This window comes from Nymphalis io, chromosome 4, assembly GCF_905147045.1.
Source record: "Nymphalis io chromosome 4, ilAglIoxx1.1, whole genome shotgun sequence".
Taxonomy (NCBI): Eukaryota; Metazoa; Arthropoda; class Insecta; order Lepidoptera; family Nymphalidae; genus Nymphalis; species Nymphalis io.
In genome coordinates this window covers 13,054,489-13,076,764 of record NC_065891.1, presented here as the reverse complement: position 1 = coordinate 13,076,764, position 22,276 = coordinate 13,054,489, and the positions used below count along the sequence as shown (strand labels likewise).

The 22,276-nt window shown below is 35.3% G+C and overlaps 1 protein-coding gene and 1 long non-coding RNA gene across 3 annotated transcripts in view; one reads left to right on the top strand and one right to left on the bottom strand.

Moving 5' to 3' along the window:
• The window catches only part of LOC126768170 (uncharacterized), a 259,312-nt gene that overhangs the window by 43,883 nt on the left and 193,153 nt on the right, over positions 1–22,276 (bottom strand). The window lies entirely within an intron of this gene.
• Positions 9,960–19,920, top strand: LOC126768157 (trypsin-3-like). 2 transcript variants are annotated; one of them, XM_050486100.1, is made up of 5 exons: positions 9,960–10,166; positions 13,284–13,491; positions 14,426–14,669; positions 18,158–18,307; positions 19,757–19,920. In XM_050486100.1, exons 1-5 carry the CDS (start codon positions 10,118–10,120, stop codon positions 19,907–19,909), a joined length of 804 nt encoding a protein of 267 aa, XP_050342057.1. In that variant the 5' UTR covers positions 9,960–10,117; the 3' UTR covers positions 19,910–19,920. The 2 variants fall into 2 exon arrangements, with proteins under 2 accessions (XP_050342057.1, XP_050342058.1); XM_050486101.1 differs by lacking the exon at positions 9,960–10,166 and adding an exon at positions 12,871–12,900.

The window sequence follows — 22,276 nt, the reverse complement described above, 5'->3', positions numbered from 1 at the left end:
CAAGTACAAATACTATATTGCCTTTGTTGAAAGTATGACATCGAGGTTACGCGAATCACACACAAATGCAAGCCAGTGTAGACACGCACCACTACGCCGACAGACAAAATATATGAATTGACAGTTATTAAGTGAATATATGGCATATATACAGCCAATCTTTTATGAATATAAGCTTTAAAATAAAACTCGTTCACTGTATCAGTTTACAGTTGAACGATTCATTTTCGTTCTTTACTTTCAAAAATCGACTGTAATAATAATCGACAGTTTTTTTTATATCGAGAAATACTTTTAATAAATTTTCAAAGAATAATAGTTTATTTAAGAGCTCGGTTGCCCTGTGGCAAGTGTGAATGTTAACTGAAATTCGAGGGTACACTCCTGGCAACAATTTATGACGTTACATGTGCTAAAACTTTAGGTAACCTGCATGTGTATGCCCTTCTCTTTAATATATGGGGGTCATTTATGAATTATTGCTTTACAGTTTATACCAGGAATGAGAGGTCAATAGTTCAAGGGATCAGTATTAAGTCGTATTTTTATGTTACTTGACCATTCTTAATTCTTACAAGTGGGTGTGCTGATGATTTAGGAGCGAGCTACAATAAAGTAACAGTAACAGCCTGTGAATATCCCACTGCTGGGCTAAGGCCTCCTCTCCTTTTTGAGGAGGTTTGGAGCTTATTCCACCACGCTGCTTCAATGCGGGTTTGTGGAATACACATGTGGCAGAATATCGGTGAAATTAGACACATACAGGTTTCCTCACGATGTTTTCCTTCACCGTCGAGCATGAGTTGAATTATAAACACAAATTAACACACATGAAAATTAAGTGATGCTTACCGGGGTTTGAACCAACGATCAACAGTGAAGATTCTTGCGTTTTAACCACTGGGCCATCTCGACTTGATATATAAAACCTATATATTTCAACTTTTACGATGATCAGTCAATGGGTGTCGAAGAATGTATATATAATATTATCTTTAAGTTAACTGAAACAACTTCCTGTTCAAGTTACACATATTGAAAATGTTATCATAAATATTTGAGTAGAAGTTAAATAATATGAAATGTATTGACCCTTGAAAATTCTTTCATAATTCTGCTTAGCAAATACTTCATATAATACGGTTCATAAAGTTTAATATAATGTTCTTATTTTGAAATGTATTTTTTATGTTATAGGTAGGCGGACGGGCAAATGGACCACCTGATGTTAAGTGGTCACCAACCGCCCATTGACCTTAGCGATGTATGAAATTTAATATTCCTTTAATCACCAATGCGCCACCAATCTTGGGAACGAAGACGTTATCTCTTGTGCCTGTAGTTAAACTGGCTCACTCGTCCTTCAAATCGGAACGCAACAATACTACGCACTGCTGTTTAGCGGTAGAATATCTGATGAGAGGGAGGTACCGACCCCGACGGGCTTGCACAAAGCCCTATTATCTAGAAATAATATAATATTCGCCTAAATATTATAGTCGTCGAGAGTTGTCTGAAGAGATTAGATACTCAAATTGAGTAATACCATCTCTAAACAAAAATTATTACGGTGACAATATTATTACGCGTACAAAGAATCTTAAATATAACGTTAGCATGGACAATATAAAAAATATTTAATACTTTTTAATATCTTAGTAACTATTATATTATAATATTTATCACGATATTTTTCAAAATTTCTCATCTTCTCAGCCAAAAAATTAATATTATTTTCTATGCTTAGCTTCCCAGGAATATCTGAGTAATAAGTAATAAATTAATAATACATGACAACGAAAAGTGTTTAATATGATTGAAATGGATTTAAATAATAGAAAAGGCTTTTACAACAAATTGGCCACATATATGTACTCCTATTATGATAATTGCTGCCATCAAAATATCATCAGATAACGAAATAGAATACACAGGAGATGTAATTAACTCAAATATCATTCGTCAATTTAAATGACTGATTTTAGAATTGAATCAAGATATTACTTTCATGATTTTGGATCAATTTGATTTCATTATAATGATATAATTGTAATTGTATTTTAATATATATTATTCATGTAATGTTGTTATTCATGTAATGTATATATGTGATTATAATTCATCTCGTGCTTGATGGTGAAGGAAAACATTGTAAGGAAACCTGCATGTATCTAATTTCACTGAAATTCTGCCACATGTGTATCCACCAACCCGCATTGTAGCAGTGTGGTGAGATTAGCTTCAAAAAACCTTCTCCTCAAAAAAGGGAGAGGAGGCCTTAACTCAGCAGTGGGACATTCACAGCCTATTACTGAGGTAATGTAAAAACGTATTCTTAACGAATTAATTTCAAAATCAGATTTTTATATATGGAATGTAAAAATCTGTTAAGTATTATTATTGTTGTTTTTGTATTTTTATTATTTATGGTATTGTATTTATGATCCCTGTTTGGTCGAAATAAATGATTTTATTATTATTATTAATAAATATTGTTAATTATATAAGCAATTATTGCTAGGCAAAATAGTGTGTGAAGTCCGTCGGTCCTCCTAAGTATATTCCTTTATATGTCGTCCTGGACATCATCATCATTTATTTCTTACCAGAAGTTAGAATCTCGAATCTAGAAGAAGAATGCCATGAAAAATAAAACCGCTGAACTAAAATGTTTTATTTCTATTTTTATTTAATTTTGAATTAATTTAGAATGGATTTACCAACACGAAATCAAATAAAAGATTAGTAATTTTGCTTTATTTACATACCCTTTAAGCATTTGTCTCCAATGATTTAATCCTCAGAAACCGGCTTTCGTATCCCTATTGGTTTTAAGCTATAATATGTAAGCAACGTTTATCTTTCAAACATTTTATATGATTATTGACAATGATTATTATCTTTACTTTATTAAATTTTCCTGTTATATTTTCAAATGAACTTGCCCGCATTTCAAACATAAAAATTAATGGTTTCACGCTGAGACGGTTAATGAAACAGTGTTGTAGTTTTATCTGTTACAAAATTATCAGGAATAGTAAGTGTAGCTATTATCTTCAATTTTAGTTAAAATGTTTCTAAGGCCACATCCATACGATTAATAAAAACATTTTATCATTGTTTTGATACTTTTATTTGATTATAAAATTAATGTCAAAATAGAAAATTGTTTATCTCATATGAACAACCAATAAAAATGTTTTGTCATAACATACCTTTATTATAAAGATGTTTGATTTGATCTTGTTTTTTGTGCCGATGGAGTCCACACGTGCTAGAGTGGAGATGACGCTTAGGCAAACGAAGTGTAGGACGCCCTGCGGCAAGATGGACCGACTATTTGTGAAAGGTGGCAGGTACGGGATGGATGCGGGCTGCTCAAGATCGGGATGGTTGCCGTTCTATGAGGCTTCCGTCCAGCGGTGGACGGCGATAAGCTGAAAAAACAAATGTTTTTTATTGAAATTTTGTTTAAGTCTATAGATGGATACCACTCGTTCATAATATATTCTACCACTAATTAAAAATACTGTATTTCTGTGTAATGTTTTAAGGTGAGTCAGCCATTGTAATAACACAATGCACAAGGAAGATCTTTCATATATTTCGTGGTTGGCGGCACTTTGGCAGTAGAAAACGTCTTTATTTTGTTATATTATAATAATGGACGGAGGTAAAAAAATGTTAATTGGTATGTCCTCTTGACTGATTTGGGAAACGGTGGTCAATCTCAAGGGGGACTAGTCAGTAACGCCGGATATACTATAGTGCACAAGTGTGTGCGCAAATCATGATCATGATACTATGGGACACGACCGAAAATATCAGGCGCAGGACTAACGGTTTTACGTACTATCCGGGGCACGGAAATGTACATACTTCCAACTTCCAGACTCCGGGCTGCTAATGAGAAATTTTCAACAGATAAACCCAATAACCAAATTTATTAATCGTTGTTTTATAATCCTTATACATATAATATAATGCATATAAATATCTTCCCAAGCTTTGTCTAGGTAGTTGTAATACACCAGAAGAAATCGAACAAATTTTATTTATTTATTTTGGAAAATAAGAATAATATTAATAAAACTTAAAGTTCCCAATATTAAATTAAGACATATTATATTAAACTTAAAAAGATATTATACATAAAAATATTTGTACGACTCGTATTTATATATTTTTAATATGACTAACTCAATTAACATAATTGTAGTGTGATTAAATTAGACATATGTCACTTATATCTAGACGAAGATGAATGTCTGAGACCGGAGGGCACGTTGTCGTAAATAAGATCCCAAGAGAGAGGTCAGACCGATGAAATAAGTCGTACAAAATGAATGAATTCTTAATTAATTATGACAAAAATATCTAAAATATAAATAATAAAATATTACAAAACAAATTTTATTTATAGAATTAAATTCACTTCACTTCATACTGTAAAGTAACAGCCTGTGAATGTCCTACTGCTGGGCTATGGCCTCCTCTCCTTTTTTGAGAAGAAGGTTTAGAGCTTATTCCACCATGCTGCTCCAATGCGGGTTGGTGGAATACACATGTGGCAGAATTTCAGTGAAATTAGACACATGCAGGTTTCCTCACGATGTTTTCCTTCAAGATCCTCACGATGTTCACCGTCAAGCATGAGATGAATTATAAACACAAATTAAGCACATGAAAATTAAGTGGTGCTTGCCTGGGTTTGATCATCAGTTAAGATTTACGCGTTCTCACCACTGGGCCATCTTGGCTTTTTAATACTTTCATTCATTCATACTGAGATTTGTATATATAGGATATATAAATAAAGCTTTTTATATTTTTTGATTAAATTAAACATCTAACTTGACCATTAAAATAATAAAACGTCAAAATAATACCATAGAACCCTGCTAAAAACGCTTCTGGCCCCTACCACTAAGTAAAACACTCAATAATGACATAGTAAATTTCATAAAATTAAATAAGCTCTGAAAAGTACTTACTGGTGGTAGGGCTTTGTGCAAGCTCGTCTGGGTAGGTACCACCCACTCATCAGATATTCTACCGCAAAACAACAATACTTGATATTGTTGTGTTCCGGTTTGAAGGGTGAGTGAGCTAGTGTAATTACAGGCACAAGGGACATAAAATCTTAGTTCCCAAGGTTGGTGGCGCATTGGCTATGTAAGCGATGCCAATGTCTAAGGGCGTTTGGTGACCACTTACTATCAGGTATATGCTCGTCCGCCTTCCTATTCTATAAAAAAAAAGTGGTCTTGAAATATTATTTTTATATTACTTAGTCCATTAACAAGAAAAAACCTTATAGCTGCAGTAAAAAGATTAAATTGAACTATTTTCATCTTGGGATAGTGGAAAATAAGCAACAAATTTATAGTGTAGAAAATAATTCATTAGACAACAAGAGAATACATAGCTTTTAAGGATTTGTAGCTAATAAGAAAAACTACAAGTTCGTATAAAACAGTAACAGTAACAGCCTGTGAATGTCCCACTGTTGGGTTAAGGCCTCCTCTTCCTTTTTGAGGAGAAGGTATGTAGGTATAATCATAAGTATGATTTTTAAGGCGGGAGGTATTAAAAATATCAATGTCCTAAAAGCGTTAGAATCAAATGGCCAATTTGTCCAAAATTGTTTCAATATTAAATTATTAATATCTGTTACTAAAATTCTTTTACTATTCAGCAATCAAAAATAATAATTATTGAGAAAATGGATATCAATCATAATTAGTATCTTGTTCAACAGACCTATTAGGTATGAAGACATACTCGTAGTTAAGCTAGGTATTAATCATTTGGGGTGCATGTCAGTCACCTCCACGTGGTGCAACCTGGGCAACGGGGTCGACAAGCAATCCGATGTTTTTTCCGGATTGCTTGTCGACCGCGGCTGAGACTGACGCGGCGGAAGTGTTACGGGCCGCTCCTGGTACTTTTCTGTTCAGCAGAGTGGACCAGCGAGCGGCTTCGTGGCAAGTAGGAAGACTCCGGGGTCCTTTTGGGCTGCCGGAGAGAGGAAGAATTGATCTTCGGGGTCCTTTCGGGCTGCCGGAGACAGGAGGAAGTGTAGAAGGAGGAGGGAGAGGCGGGTTCGCCCAGTTTCGGTGTCGATGCTGGGTGGACAGACTTCGGTCACTGCCTTCTGAAACTCGTTTCCCCATCCAGGCGTCAGCCTGTGGTAGGAGCAAGGGCCTTGCCTTCACCGGCTGGGCCAAGAGGAGACAATAGAAAAAAAGAATATATTAATTCATATCTGACTGATATGGGTGATGTCAGCCTTGGTTAGGTTATTTTTGTCGATGTGTCTTCATATTTAAATATAATAACTTCTTATACAAGCCTAGTAGTAGATTTTTGTTCAAGCACTTCTGGGTAAACACCACTTGCTTGCTTGCATCACATTTTCTAACCCGTACCGTACCGTAACAACCTGTGAATGTCCCACTGCTGGGCTAAAGGCCTCCTCTCCTCTTTTTGAGGAGAAGGTTTGGAGCTTATTCCGCCACGCTGATCCAATGCGGGTTGGTAGAATTCACATGTGGCAGAATTTCAGTGAAATTAGACACATGCCGGTTTCCTCACGATGTTTTCCTTCACCGTAAAGCACGAGATGAATTATAATCACAAATTAAGCACATGAAAATTCAGTGGTGCTTCGCCGGGTTTGAACCCACGATCATCGGTTAAGATTCACGCGTTCTTACCACAGGGCCATCTCGGCTTTTTTAACGTCATTTTCTAACGTCAACTTACTCGTGGTATTGTTCTGTTCTAGTTTGAAGACAGTGTAACTACAGGAACAACGATCATAACCTCCTAGTTCCCCGGTTGGGGTTGGATAGGTAATGTAATTAAAGGTTAATATTTCTTTGTATAAATTGCTACTACTTACTATAGTTACTAAGCCTCTTGGTCACTTATTTTAAATTAAAAAAAAAGCTTGGATCTAATCAGCAATTGTGAACGCAGATGACAATTACTTTATATTAAGTATAAAAAAAACCTTCTTAAAAAAGGGAGAGGAGGCCTCTGGCCCAGCAGTGGGACATTTACACGCTGTTACGGAAGTATAAAAAGTGTATATCTCTCTACTATCTCTCTCTTTTTCAGTAATTTATGACAAAGGTTGCGGTTGTGTTATCACAAAGGCAATCTAATATAACTAAAATACGTCTTGTCTATGGAGACAAATTTAGTCTTCAACAGAGATGGAACTTGGAGGTAACTTTTATTTGGTTATTGATATTAACACATATATTAGGTCCTTATATACACTTTGATCTGAAATATCTTCTTTTTGGTTAAGAATTCCAAATTCAAATTTATAAATTCATTTAGCTGCTACATTTGAGATTTGAAAACAGTCATTCATTTGTTTATTCCTCATTATTTTTTTCTTTGGCGTCGCTTATTACCGCAGAATGGAAAACATGAAATATCGGTATATTTACGAGTATTAGTTCTACCATAGCACCAGTGCTGTAGAAACAGCTCGAAGGATTAATGATGTGTACGGCGCTGGTGTCGCAAAAGAAAGCACGGTACGTTTTTGGTTTCAACGTTTTCAACGACCTTCAGAACCAACCCCGTAGATGGCCGGAGACCAAAGTGGAAAATGAAGAATTAAAGGCTATTGTGAAAGCGGATCCATCACAAAACACTTCAGAGATAGCTGCAGGCTTCGGGGTAAGTGATAAAACTGTATTAATCCACTTGAAGCAAATCGGGAAAGTAAAAAAACTTGAACGATGAGTACCTCATGAATTGAGTGAATCGAACTTGCAAACACGCGTCGACTGCTATGTTGCTTTGCTCAACCGACACAATAATGAAGGGATTTTAAATCGAATCATTACTTGTGATGAAAAATGGATACTGTACGATAATCGGAAGCGCTCGTCGCAATGGCTGAACCCTGAGACCCAGCCAAATCCTGCCCTAAACGAAAATTGACTCAGAAAAAGTTATTTGTGAGTGTTTGGTGGACTAGCGCCTGTGGCATTCACTACAGCTTTCTAAAATCTGGCCAAACGTTTACGGCAACGGCAGATATCTATTGTCAGCAACTGCAAACCATGTAGGAAGAACTAACTGCTAAATAACCGAGATTGCTGAACCGCTCTAGGCCACTGCTGCTTCACGACAACGCAAGACCACACACTGCACAACAAACAACCACTAACTTGTTAGATGAGCTACAATTGGAATGTCTGTGACATCCAACGTACTCCCCGTACCGTCCTCCAAAAGATTACCATTTTTTCCGGAATTTGGATAACTTCTTACAAGGAAAAGAATTCAACTCCGATGCAGCAGTCCAAACCGCCTTGAAAGAGTTTAATGATTCTCGCCCCCATGGTTTTTTTAATAAAGGGATCAATTAATGAGATGTATGGGGTTCAACTAATGAGATGGCAAAAGTGCATAGATAACAACGGTGCATACTTTGATTAATTAAATATATTTTACAAAAAAAACCTACTTTATATTCCTTCCTTACAAAACGCCAATTTCATATGTAAGTATATTAGGTAATATATATATATATATTACATATAAACTTGAAGTCAGTAGTGAAAAATTTTTTTAAATTTTTTATTTACCTCATTTACACCCTTTATTAAAGCTATAGTGTAAATATCGTAGGTGAAATCTTTAAAACATAGGATACAGCTCGAGTTATGTGAGTATCCACATACCAGACGAGAAAAAAGAGTACTTTTCCGAAAATCAATTAAAAATAATTCTTTTAGGGTGATCTCCTTTAATTGGTTTTGTGCACAACGCACCCTAAAGAAAGTGTCGAAATATTTTAAAATGTCCTGTTGTATAACGTAAATCTAGGTATTTCAAAACCTTATCCGCATTTTTCTAACTTCATATATACCAAAATCTTTTTAACATAACATTAGGTAAAGCCACACGGAACAGCTAGTTTTTCTATAACGAATAAATAGTTCAAGACTAATCTTGCTGAATATTCTTTTATTTGGTTTTTGTTTTCGACTGCTGTCAGCAAATATCAAAATATATGGTGAAAGTTTCGTCCATATTTGCACAATTACAATTAACTTGATATTTTTGTAAGGACGAGTTATGTTATAATATTATATCTCGTAGCATTTCAGTCAAAATTTAAACATTTGATGACTTCGGATTCGTTAGAAGGTTGGATTTGTTTTTTGTTCAAGTTTAACTGGAAAGATTGAAGACCTAATATGATAAATGACCTTTTTACTTCTTTTTAAGGAAAGTCATATAATATTTAGCTTGAGTAAAATATTTTTCTGGTGGTAGGGCTTTGTGCAAGCTCGTCTGGGTAGGTACCACCCACTCATCAGATATTCTACCGCAAAACAGCAATACTTGATATTGTTGTGTTCCGGTTTGAAGGGTGAGTGAGCCAGTGTAATTACAGGCACAAGGGACATAAAATCTTAGTTCCCAAGGTTGGTGGCGCATTGGATATGTAAGCGATGGTTGACATTTCTTACAATGCCAATGTCTAAGAGCGTTGGTGATCACTTACCATCTGGTGGCCCATATGCTCGTCCGCCTTCCTATTCTATTAAAAAAATAAAAAAATAATCTAAAAGCTTGTTTAGATGTCTCTATTTGGTCTCTGTCGAGAATTTTTCAATAGCAGCCCAGAATCGGGTAATTGAAACCGCTTAAACTCCCGCTCCTCGTAAAGCATCTGAAGCCGTTGGTCCTGCGCTTGACCTCCTTCCATATTTAAGGCCATAAAACCTATCATGAAACTAATTTTTAATAGATTACAATATTTAAGGTTCACAATATTTTATTTGAAATTAAAATAAAAACATTTAAATGAGATCAATTGTAAAAACTCAAATCATTACTTCTCATATACTTTACTGTACTCGTAATTAATTGGGCCCGTTGTAATATCGTATGATATGAAAAAAAAAGACGAGCAATCATCTAATTTCGCGACCTATAAACTAAAGCCGATATCATACGTGATGTGGGTAATGCATAGTTATTTAAATTAGTTGAACGGTGAGAGTATATAGCATTCGACTTTCGTGTGAGTGCTCATTGTTAACTCAATTAGGCTAGTTACATTCAAGTAGCTACTATGTGGTACATTTTGTTATTGGTTGTCGCAGCTGGCTATGCAGTGTCAGGTGAGCTTTACCATATATCTAACATTCTTTTCGTTTCGATACGTGTTTCCTCAGACTAATAGTATTGTTTTCTTCATTTCCAACATTATGTAGGCTTGTGACATATTTTATATCTTCTTTTAGTTTTGAAACATATTCACGTAGACTTATGTTAGAATCTTGGTGTGGGTTTGTTATCTGTATATATATCAGCAATACAAATAATTCTTTGTTATGTTATTATAATGTTGCATATTTTCTCGTTTGTTTAGTATTTCGAGTTTAAGAATATAGAATATGGAGTTAAGTGTATGGAGTTAAGTTAAGTGTATATGTAAAATTATGTTTAAAACATTTGTTTTTATTGTTTTACGTTTGTTATTTATCATAAGGTTATATTGATTATACAAATCAATGTTATGAAGTTTGATTTTCTAGATGCATGTTGCATTGTATTGACATGCGATACAGTGTAATGATTTGACCTTACAGCTATTACAATAATAATGGTTATAATTATCATAGTTGTGATAAATAATAAAATTATACAGAATTGATATTTTTCTTTGATATTTTTTTCTTGAATTTAATCTTTCTGAAACAATTCTAATTATTGTTGATTAATAATAATTTAATATTTTTTCAAATGAAATAATACAATAATTAGTTATAATTTATAAAATAAAAATATTTGACAATAATTATGTACAATGGATATTCCATTGTAATCATACATAATTGATTATACAATGAGCAGTATAATTAAATTATAATTTATTATATACATATTTTAATGATAAATTTTACAAACATTATAATTACTGTAATTATTGATATGAACTCTGGCTTCCGAGGTACGAAACACTTAAAGTGCCTATCTCCAAGTTACTGAGAATTTCTTAACAGAGAAACTTAATAACTTTTCACCGGTTTATTCTGAGATTTGAGTCAGGGACTTTGTCTTATAGATTAGTCATTATACTAACAAGGAAGTAATGTAAGGCGAAAATGTTAATAATTGAATTGAGTTACTGGTCCATTTCGGCTGGACAAAAAGACTGTATATTTTAAAAAAATAAGCACAACTTATTTTATCAGCATGAATTACAATTAATTTTTCGTAAGTCTGATTTGATGAATTATTACGTTGTTTTATAATAAAAGTATACGCAGCACCTTTTATTATTTAATAAGCATAAAAATGTAAAGGTTAAATAAATCTTCACATGGATTTAACGATACCTGAGGCTGTCACATGTTTGCGAACCATTGAGTAAATCGACAAGGATACAATATAGGATATAGGATAATAATAAGCAACAATGATTTTTTTTTTCGTGTTTGTCTTCTATGTTTTATTAAAACATTCATTTGATCGTGATAAGACCTTGCTGAGTTTTTTGCGTACGCTCATGAAGAAACTGACCAAAAAAAAACTAGAATTTTTCAATGTGTGTTCGTCCTTCAATATAAGCATGTACCTTTATTCTATCCGTGTGAACCCGGTACGGGTACATAATAACATATAAAAATGATTGATATTAACAATCTTATGAGATATACTGCTATAGAGATGAAAAAGATTGGTTTGCTTTTTATTGTAAAAACTTGACAGATTAATGTAACAATCTGAAAAAGTCTACTGGGCTCAGGTCTCACTTCCATTTGTTGAGAATGTTTGAGCTTATTCGACCAAGCTGTTCCAATGCCGTTCGGGACAGAATTTCAATTCAGCTTTCCTTACGATATTTTCCTAGACAGCTGAGCATGCGATTGATTATAAACACAATGATTGCACAGTCCTGATAATGTTTCTTGATCTATTCGAATCTGTTCTTAATCAGTAATTTTAATGTGGAAAAGAAATAAATGTAATCTGTAGCAGGTACAATTTAACTTTTGAATCGCAGTAATGACTAATGTTAGCGAAAACGTACATTTGGTCGCGAGTGGAATACGAATTAGGAGTGGAATTAAAATTTATAGTGAGAAGTGCTATAACGTAATACTTGTTTGATTTCTATTGCTATAAATTAATCTGTAAAACAAAGAGTATGTATCCCTTATCAGTAAGAGTATATTAGAAGAATTACACTTATCTTTTTTGTTGATGTGGATACAATTGCAATAGAAAGAGACAGACTATATTTTCAAATAATTTGTCTTTAAAATTTCTTACAATTAAATAGAAACAGTCTCTAAAATAATAAAGAAATAATGTCCTCTTAATAGAAATTCAGCTTTATATTTTGTACAAGCAAAATTAAAGTGCAAAAGTTTGTGCGCTAACACTGATTCCCTTTCTATTCTATTATCCATAGTCCAATAGGACGGAATCCGAAATGACCGAACATAGTTTAGAGTATTATATGTTTTACCAATGGAGTGTTTCACTGCCTAACCCTGGGCGTTCACTGGAGTTTCCTTAGCTATGTAATTTTTGTGAACTCATAATTTGAACCCAGGATAGATTTAAAATACGGGAACTATAACAATATACGCTAGTCTTTAAAACAATGACGCAAATAAATAAATTACAATCACATGACCACAAATGATTGCTCAAAGAACATTTGTTAGTTTTTATTACGAAACCAGTGATTTGTTTTTTTATTTTTGTTCATCTGTAAATTTTGATATTTACGTTTAGTAACGGTTTGTCTTTACATGTGTTATTGTATACATAATACGAAGTGTGATATTTACAAAAGTTCATGTATAGTTTTATTATACGTAATTACATGGATTATAAAATGTATGTGCAATGTATTTGTTATAAATTTGCTATAAATATAGTATGTTTTATTGCGTTTATAATAGGAGAGGTCTCCAAGAATTTTTTAATGATTTATTAGCACATATCTTCGATTATTTTTTAGGAAGAAGGAAAATAGGAAGACCTTAAGTAATAGACCGCGAAATTAGTCTCAAGTATTTAACTTGATTTCTTTTTTTTTTTGGACCAGTGTCTTCGCTGACGTACGCAGAACACGTCACTAAAATTTCATCATAATCATTTGAATAGATCAGGAACGCATAGAAGACAAACATAAAAACATTAATTTTTATTTATTAGAAGAGAAAAAAAGATTTGATGTATAAAAACAAAGTTGTTTTATTTTCATATATTTATTTCAGAAATCATATTGTCAGAGAGAGTTCCAATACCCACGGAAAATGAAATGTACGAGGAAGTGGATGTGGATGACAGGATCGTCGGAGGGGAGGAGGCTAACATACTGGAACATCCCTACCAAGTCTCATTTATAGTCAACAATTCATATTTTTGCGGAGGGTTCATTGTTAGCGAAAATTACATATTGACGGCTGGTCATTGTGCTCAAAAGTATGTATCGTAAAAAATAACATAAAGTACAATTGGTTTGAACAAAAAAAAACTTACTAACTTTTTATATAATGCGAAGGTTCGCTCAGTGTCAAGTTTGATAAAATTAAAAGTGGGGTTAAAAACGTATTTTTAATAACAGAAAGGATCATCTTCTGTTTATTTCAAATAAATATCATGTTCAGAATATAAAATCACTGTATAAAAAGTATGAAGTATGGGTTTTCGGAACCGGTGTTACATTTTTGAAAATCAATAAGCAAGTAATGCTACACAGCAAACCACCAATTATATTTTTCTGATTTTATATTTACTTATATTTATATATTCATATATATGTAAGTGAATAATGTTTCTTTATTCGAAACAGCTAAACTGTTAACAGCAAAATATGAGTATATTAATATCTTATTCATTCGCGGTATGAAAGCCATAAAAAACTGGTAACCAATTAATTAGTTTGACTTTGCGCTCAAATAAAATATACTTCCAAGCATTACAATGTACAAACATTTCATTATCCATTTTATACAATTTATATTTTAATACAAAAAATACTTTTTCTTATTTTCTCACATAAGAAATTAGATGTTTTAAATAAATCTGAATTCTCCGGTCAGTTTGTTTTTTGCGTACCGGCTTATGACACTAAATAAGTAAGTGCTTCTATATTTAATTAAGATTTTTGAAATTGACCTTGAATATTTTGTGTTATGTATTCCTGCTGCTTATATTTCGAAATAACATATAAATCTCTGACTGACTTCATGGAAATCAGTTACTTCTAGTAATTTACTATTGTCACAATATACGATTATATTACATACAATTTCGTTGCTATTCATAAAAATGAAATGAATGTCTTATTTATTAAACATGTAACATAGATTTTATTTACGTATACAAATTATTTATATCTTTATTTTATTCGCAGCGTCGATCCTTCAACCGTAGTCCTGAGAGCTGGTAGCTCGTATCGTAAAAATGGTACAATTATCCCAATAGCTGAAGTTACACCACACCCGGAATATGATAATCCTGCGTTCGACAAAGATGTAGCTTACATGAAGACTGTCGAGCCAATCAAATTCACGGATACTATTAAAGCAATAGAATTACCGCCTAAAAATCGAAACTTAAGAGGTGAAATTTTAGTCAGTGGATGGGGAAGAATGAAGGTAAATCAATTCAAAATACTATATTATACAATAATATTATACAGTAAGATTTGTTTGTTTGTAATCGACATACTTTGAAACTACTGAACGGAAAACGTTTTGAAATTCTTAGTAAGAAAGATATTTTATCCATAAGCAATATATATTTCAGTAATGATAACATTTCTGAAATAATTATATTTGTAAAGCAAGTCAGCAGAAAAGCGCTACAAAGCTGCTGTATGTGTTTATGTAGCTGGAGGAGCCGCGGATACAGCTGGCTTAAAAATTCCGTCTGTTCAAATCCGTCCAATTAAGGCATATTCATTAAATTCATTGATAATTTTTACTTAAAAAGAAAAAAAAACTTATTTATATGTTTCTTACTTATCAGGTATAGTTTTTTAGTTTAGTTTTCAATAATAAAAATAATAAATTTAACTTCATAATTTTTGTTTTGAGGAAAATAGTACAAATTTTAAATTATTGGAAACCCAGTGTTTCTGGTTTTTTTGTTAACCTATTTCCATTCTATGTTTCCTATCGATATGTTCGTGTTTTATTTTTATTTTGTAAAAAAAATGTAAACAATTCTCGTTTTAATGGTATTATTAACATACCTCCAATTAAGCGTTAAACTTTTGTTAGAAGGTGACAATAGCACAAGAGATCAAGATCGAACCTGCGACTTTTACGTGATTAACGTGTATATTCTAAGTAACATTTCAATTCGATTAAAGAAATGAATAGACTTATTCTTAAAATGCAAAAATTAACTGTTATTTTATAGTGTCGACCATAAACCTTCGACCATAAACCCTAACCCGTAATTCCAATTACTCTGTTTAGGGTATTTCGGCAATTTTGGTTTTGTAATAGTTGTAATAAAACACTTAGGAACATTAAAGAACAATTAACATGCCTCTGTGAATAATATGCTCAATGAAATTTCAAGTTTTGCTTTAAACATGTATATTTTCAAAATCAATTCACCGCGTTGGAAACCATAAGCAGCATTGATGAGAGAACCGACACGCTGGTCAAAATACTGCAAAACACATCCCGCAAGTGTTTTCCGCCACAGAGAAGAGACAACGCACCAAAACTCTCTGCTGAGACACTCGAGCTCATGAGAAAACGACGAGAACTACCATCGTTTTTGTCAGATAAGGCCTTAAACCGAACAATAAAAACGCTGACGCGACGCGATCTCCGACGCTCCAATACCCGTGCCATCAAGGCTGCGATTGAGCAAAATCGGGGATCGAAAGTGTTCGCTCGCAAGTTTGGGAGGCCGCGTCTGACAAAACTTAAAACTGAAAATGGTGGGGTCGTTACCTCTAGGCCTGAGATTATCGGAGAAGTAGAGAGGTTTTATGGGCAGTTGTTCTCTTCAAGATCGGATAAACCCATGGGAATCAGTATTGATGACCAGCGCGCCCCTCTTATGCGCCATTACTCCGAGGAGCTCCCGGTCGTTGACCAAGGAGAGATTAGGGCGGCTCTAGAACAGCTTAAAAACAACAAATCTCCGGGAGATGACGGAATCACAACAGAGTTGCTTAAGGCAGGCGGGACTCCGGTCCTGAAAGAGCTAGCAAGCCTCTTTAATTCCGTCATCCAACATGGCAAGACCCCGGAAACGTGGAGCGGGAGTGAGGTGGTACTGTTTTTCAAGAAAGGTGATAAAACCCTCTTGAAAAACTACAGACCAATCTCCCTCCTGAGTCACGTGTATAAGCTGTTCTCAAGAGTCGTCACGAACCGTCTCGCCAGACGACTTGACGAGTTCCAGCCCCCAGAGCAAGCCGGCTTTCGATCAGGCTACAGCACCGTGGACCACATCCATACTGTTCGGCAGATTGTGCAGAAGACCGAAGAGTACAATCAGCCGCTGTGTATGGCATTTGTGGACTACGAGAAAGCCTTCGACTCCATCGAAACCTGGGCAGTGCTCGACTCATTGCAGAGATGTCATATCGATTGGAGATATATCGAGGTACTGAGATGTCTGTACAACGCCGCTACAATGACTGTCCACATCCAGGACTGTAAGACGAAGGCGATCCAATTGCGCAGAGGGGTGAGACAGGGGGATGTAATATCCCCGAAACTGTTCACCAACGCGTTGGAAGACGTTTTCAAAACGCTGGATTGGACTAGGTATGGAGTCAATGTAAACGGCGAGTACATCTCACACCTTCGATTTGCCGACGATATCGTCATCATAGCAGAGTCGCTGGAACAACTCACCGAAATGCTGCGTAGCCTAGGCGAGTCTTCCCGGTGTGTCGGTCTCGGCATGAACTTGGACAAGACTAAGGTCATGTTCAATAGGCATGTCGTGCCGGGACCGATATACGTCGAGGGCAAACCTCTCGAAGTTGTTAGTGAATATACCTACCTAGGACAGATTATACAAATCGGTAGGAACAACTTCGAGAAGGAAGCCGATCGAAGAATTCGCTTGGGATGGGCAGCATTTGGCAACCTTCGTCAAGTCCTCAAGTCGTCTATACCGCAATGTTTGAAGACGAAAGTCTTCAACCAATGCGTCTTACCTGCCATGACATACGGTGCCGAAACGTGGACACTAACTGCGGGACTAGTCCACAAATTCAAAGTCGCTCAGCGTGCTATGGAGCGAGCTATGCTCGGAGTATCTTTGAAGGATAAGATCAGAAATGAGATTATCCGGAAAAGAACCGGAGTCACCGACATAGCTTGCAAAATTAGCAGGCTGAAGTGGCAGTGGGCTGGTCACGTATGTCGTAGGACCGATGGCCGTTGGAGCAGACGAGTCCTAGAGTGGAGACCGCGAATCGGCAAGCGCAGCGTAGGGCGCCCTCCAGCCAGGTGGACCGACGACCTTAAGAAGGTGGCGGGCACCAACTGGATGCGGAAGGCGGAGGACAGGGAGCTTTGGCGCACCTTGGGAGAGGCCTATGTTCAGCAGTGGACAACGATTGGCTGTTGATAAGTTGATTATATATTTATGTAACTAACTAGCTGAAATTAAACGGTAGACGCTGCCTCATTGCGTTACCTTCAATATATGGTGATTTTCACTTACTATATATTTTATATATATAATAAGAAGGCGGACTATCTAATAATAAATGGTTACAATCACTCATAGAGATTGGTGTTGTAAGAAATGTTAACAATTCGCCACTAACATTCGCAATTAAGGAATAAATTTCCTTGTGTCTGTAGTTACATTAGCACAATCAACCTTCAAGACGGAACACATCAATAATAAATATTAGATTCTATATGAGTGAGAGTACCTAAACGCGCTTGCTCAAAGCGCTACCAAGTAAATACTTTTTTATTTATGGTTATACTTTATTAATTTTATATTGTTAATTAACGATTTTAAAATTTCTTCTTGAAAAACTTCCTTTGATGAATTAAAATTTTAATAGGATATGTATGAAATATTTTTTTTAACCGATTTTTTTTTATGTTATCATTTATGATATACCATATTTATATGGTTTTTTTAGCAAGGTGCGTCTTCTATTCCAAATAGATTGATGCACGTTCAGCTGCCCGTTGTAAACTTTATACAATGCTTCCTCGTGTATCCGACAGTACTGACCAGGAATATGTGGTGTGGAGGAAATTTCTTTTTAGGCGGTGAAGGAACTTGTCAGGTATGTTTGACAATTTGGTTTCAGTTGGTTAAATTTAAATATTGTACCATTGTTGTGTGTATTTTAAGAAATATGACCTTTTTTTGTAATATGTAATTATGAATTATTTTATTATATTGTAATATGTAATTATTAATTAATTTATTATTCTAAATGTCTTAAGAATCGTTTTATTTTATTATTATAAAATATTGTGGAAGAGTTTGATGCTAATAAACCACCAATAGAGACCTTTAGCTACTTGTGAAATACATTTCAACCACTTACGCAAATCGTGTGCATAATGCCCGGTTTACATTATTCCAGTCCAGCGATCTAGTCCAGTACTGGATTGCTTACTGGAAAAATGTAAACCGGCACTGGAATGAACTGGATTGGATTCAGTCCAGTCCAGTACTGGACTAGATCGCTGGACTGGAATAATGTAAACCGGGCATAATTAATGGTGCTATCCATAATCAAATGTGATTAAAGATAAATCAAGCCATAGAGTAAGGGCTATACCCAATTGCTGCGAATGGTTAGTCTTATTTTAAAAAAAAATAATCGATGTACAAAACCCTTGCGATTTTCTGTCTTAGACTGGTCACTATACCAATAAAAGTTAAATACTGAACAATGAAATATATTTAACGATAAGACTAGCAAAATGCGTCTAAGAAGTATATAATACATATACATAACTATGGAAGAGATGCTAAACAGCCTGAGCGATTCTTCAAGACAAGTAGGTCTCGGGATGAACATTGAAAAGACCAAAATTATGGCAAACCGTCATGTATCCCCGAGACTAGTGGTCGTAAATGGCTCTCCACTTGAAGTTGTGAAGGAATATATCTACCTGGGCCAAACTATACAACTTGGCCGGCACAACTTTGAGAAGGAGGCTAAAAGAAGAATACGTTTGGACTGGGCGGCATTCGGGAGGTTACGTCATATTTTTGAATCGTCGATCCCACAGTCGCTTAAGACCAGGGTCTTCAATCAGTGCGTCCTACTTGTAATGACTTACGGTGCCGAAACGTGGACACTTACCGTAGGATTGGTCTACAAATTTAAGGTCGCTCAGCGAGCAATGGAACGTGCGATGCTTGGGGTTTCTCTGGCAGATAGAATCCGAAATGAGGACATTCACCAGAGAGCTAAAGTCACCGACATCGCGCGTAGAATTAGCTCGCTGAAGTGGAAGTGGGCTGGTCATGTCTCCAGGCGCATTGATGGCCGATGGAGCCGACACGTGTTAGAGTGGAGACCACGCTTAGGCAAACGTAGTGTAGGACGCCCTGTGACAAGATGGGCCGATTTAAAAAAGGTGGCAGGTTCGGGATGGATGCGGACTGCCCAAGATCGGGATGGTTGGCGTTCTATGGGGGAGGCTTTCATCCATCAGTGGACGGCAAAAGGCTGAAAAAAAAATACAACTATTATATAAATCTTTTTCAATTACAGGGTGATTCGGGTGGCGCAGCGATACAAGATGGAATGGCTGTTGGCATCGTTTCCTTTGGCAGAGGCTGCGGTCAATCCCTTTCACCGAGTGTGTTTGCGGATATTGCGTCTCCAACTATACGAGACTTTATATCGGAACACACTGGATTGTGAATCAAAAGATACGTTTAATATAAATAATTTGTTCTATTTTTAAATTAAATTATAATAACACCTATTTAATGATAGTAAGTTATTCATAAAATAATTTAATAAACACTTTTTTACAGTACAGTAACAGTAACAGCCTGTTAATGTCCCACTGCTGGGCTAAGGCCTTCTCTCCCTTTTTTGAGGAGAAGGTTTGGAGCTTATTCCACCACGCTGCTCCAATGCGGGTTGGTGGAATACACATGTGGCAGAATTTCAATGAAATTAGACACATGCAGGTTTCCTCACGATGTTTTCCTTCACCGTCAAGCACAAGATGAATTATAAACACAAATTAAGCACATGAAAATTCAATGGTGCTTGCCCGGGTTTGAACGCACGATCATCGGTTAAGATTCACGCGTTCTAATCACTAGACCATCTCGGCTTATTTTATTGTTTTGTTTATTGTTATTTTTCAAAGTTTATATCACGAAGTCACTGCGTTATTTGTTGTTGATATTAAAAGATGTTATTTCGAGTATACATTGTATTTTAATTCTTATTAAGCATATTTTAAATACTTAATTACTACAGAAATGAATTTTATTTCCTTGAGTAAGAAGAGACCGACCTCCTAACCGACTTTGGTCACAGCGCCGTACCCAACGGAGGTTAGTCAACTATAAAGGATATATCGTGTGTAATTATGGGCGAAAACATAGTACTATTTATTGACTTATATCGAAATCAGATGTAACGGCGATCGGATACGTCCGGAGAGAGATTAGCCTGGAACCAAAGGCTTTACGTGCTATACAAGGCACGGCATTTCATCATTCTTACACCTGACAAAAGCTACTATACTACTAAAAAACATATACTTTTTTTTCTAATAAATCGCTCCCAGCGTCAGGAAAGCTAGATTTTTCCCACTTACAACAGCTGGTCTACAAAAATGAGCAGATCCAGAACCTATAACACCTAACGGTTCTTGCCGCACGTATTCCTGTCTAATTTTAATGGTTTCTCGTGAAATTTATTAAATTTACAAACAAACAATTTTAGATATCAATCTAGAACAAGAACCGAAGCGAAGAGCTAGTTTAATAATAAATAAAAGTGATTATATAGCAAAAGGCAAAATGATTTTAATACACCACGCAATCGTGATACGTAATTGGAAGTTGTATGCGATGTTCGGGAATGATTCGTTAATTTTCAAGGTAATACCGTCACGCTTTTATAGCTGCTTCCTGTGAGACATGTGATTAAATATATCGTGCTTGGGCAACGGGTTATAAGTTCTCAGCAATAACATTTACTTAATTCAAGACATTTGATATATGATATTACTGAGAAGGCTACGTGAATATTAAATATGTAATATGCACTTTGAATCTGATTTTACATTTTTATTCTAGCTTTGTCATTGCGGTTAATTAAAGGCTATATTTTAATAGTTTCGTGTTATATCGAATCGATTATGTTGATGTAAGCAAATGTAAATTGTACACTATCTAAACTTCCTATAATTTAGGTAATTAAACATTCGGAGATTCGTTCGTTCGATATTATTTGATATCTCAGTAATTTATGGGCGGTCCATTCTAAGTATTTTACTTGGTGGCTTTGAGCAGGCCCGTCTGGGTACCACCCACTCATCAGATATTCTGCTGCTGAGCACCAATACTAAGTATTGTTGTGTTCCAGTTTGAAGGGTGAGTGAGCCAGGGTAACTGCAGGCACAATTAATAGCATCTCAGTTCCTAAGGTAGGTGGCGCATTGGCGATGTAAGGAATGGTGATATTTATTACATCGCCGATATCTATGGGTGGTGGTGGCCACTTACCATCAGGTGTCCCAGTTGCTCGTCCGCCTTCCTACAACATAAAAAAAGTAAAAAGAAAAAAATACACTAAGACTGCTGTTTATATAATGATGACAATATATGATTCATAATTTGACTTAAAGATGCTTACACGATGAAAATCTGGATTACTGAATTTTCCACTTTTACCCAAGGCAATATTTTTGAGTAATTGACATCTTTACAATTTTATTATTACCGCGATTTTTAATCCCCTCCCGATTTCAACGGCGTCCTAAGCCGAGGTCCGGCTCTCACAGGAGGCACCCTTAGGACGTCCGACTCTCTTGAGCCCCTCGTGTGGCTCCCAACATCCGGCTGAGTTCATCTCGCCCACCCTCCCTGGTGACGCTGTAGAGGCCACTCTGGCCAACAGCAAATAGACATTTCGAAAAAAATTAAAAAGATTTTTTTTAACAATTTTATTGCCAAATTTCAATGGATCGAATCGAATCGATCAAATTTGATTAACAAATTTTTTATCTCTAAAATCAAATGTTAATTAAAACAACCATAATTT

Excerpts from the sequence above, each read along its gene's own strand:
- LOC126768157 (XM_050486100.1), top strand. The coding sequence starts at position 10,118 with ATGTGGTACATTTTGTTATTGGTTGTCGCAGCTGGCTATGCAGTGTCA. Across the intron at positions 10,167-13,283 it reads AGCTGGCTATGCAGTGTCAG|AAATCATATTGTCAGAGAGA; the intron begins GTGAGCTTTACC and ends TATTTATTTCAG. Across the intron at positions 18,308-19,756 it reads GCGGTGAAGGAACTTGTCAG|GGTGATTCGGGTGGCGCAGC; the intron begins GTATGTTTGACA and ends TTTCAATTACAG.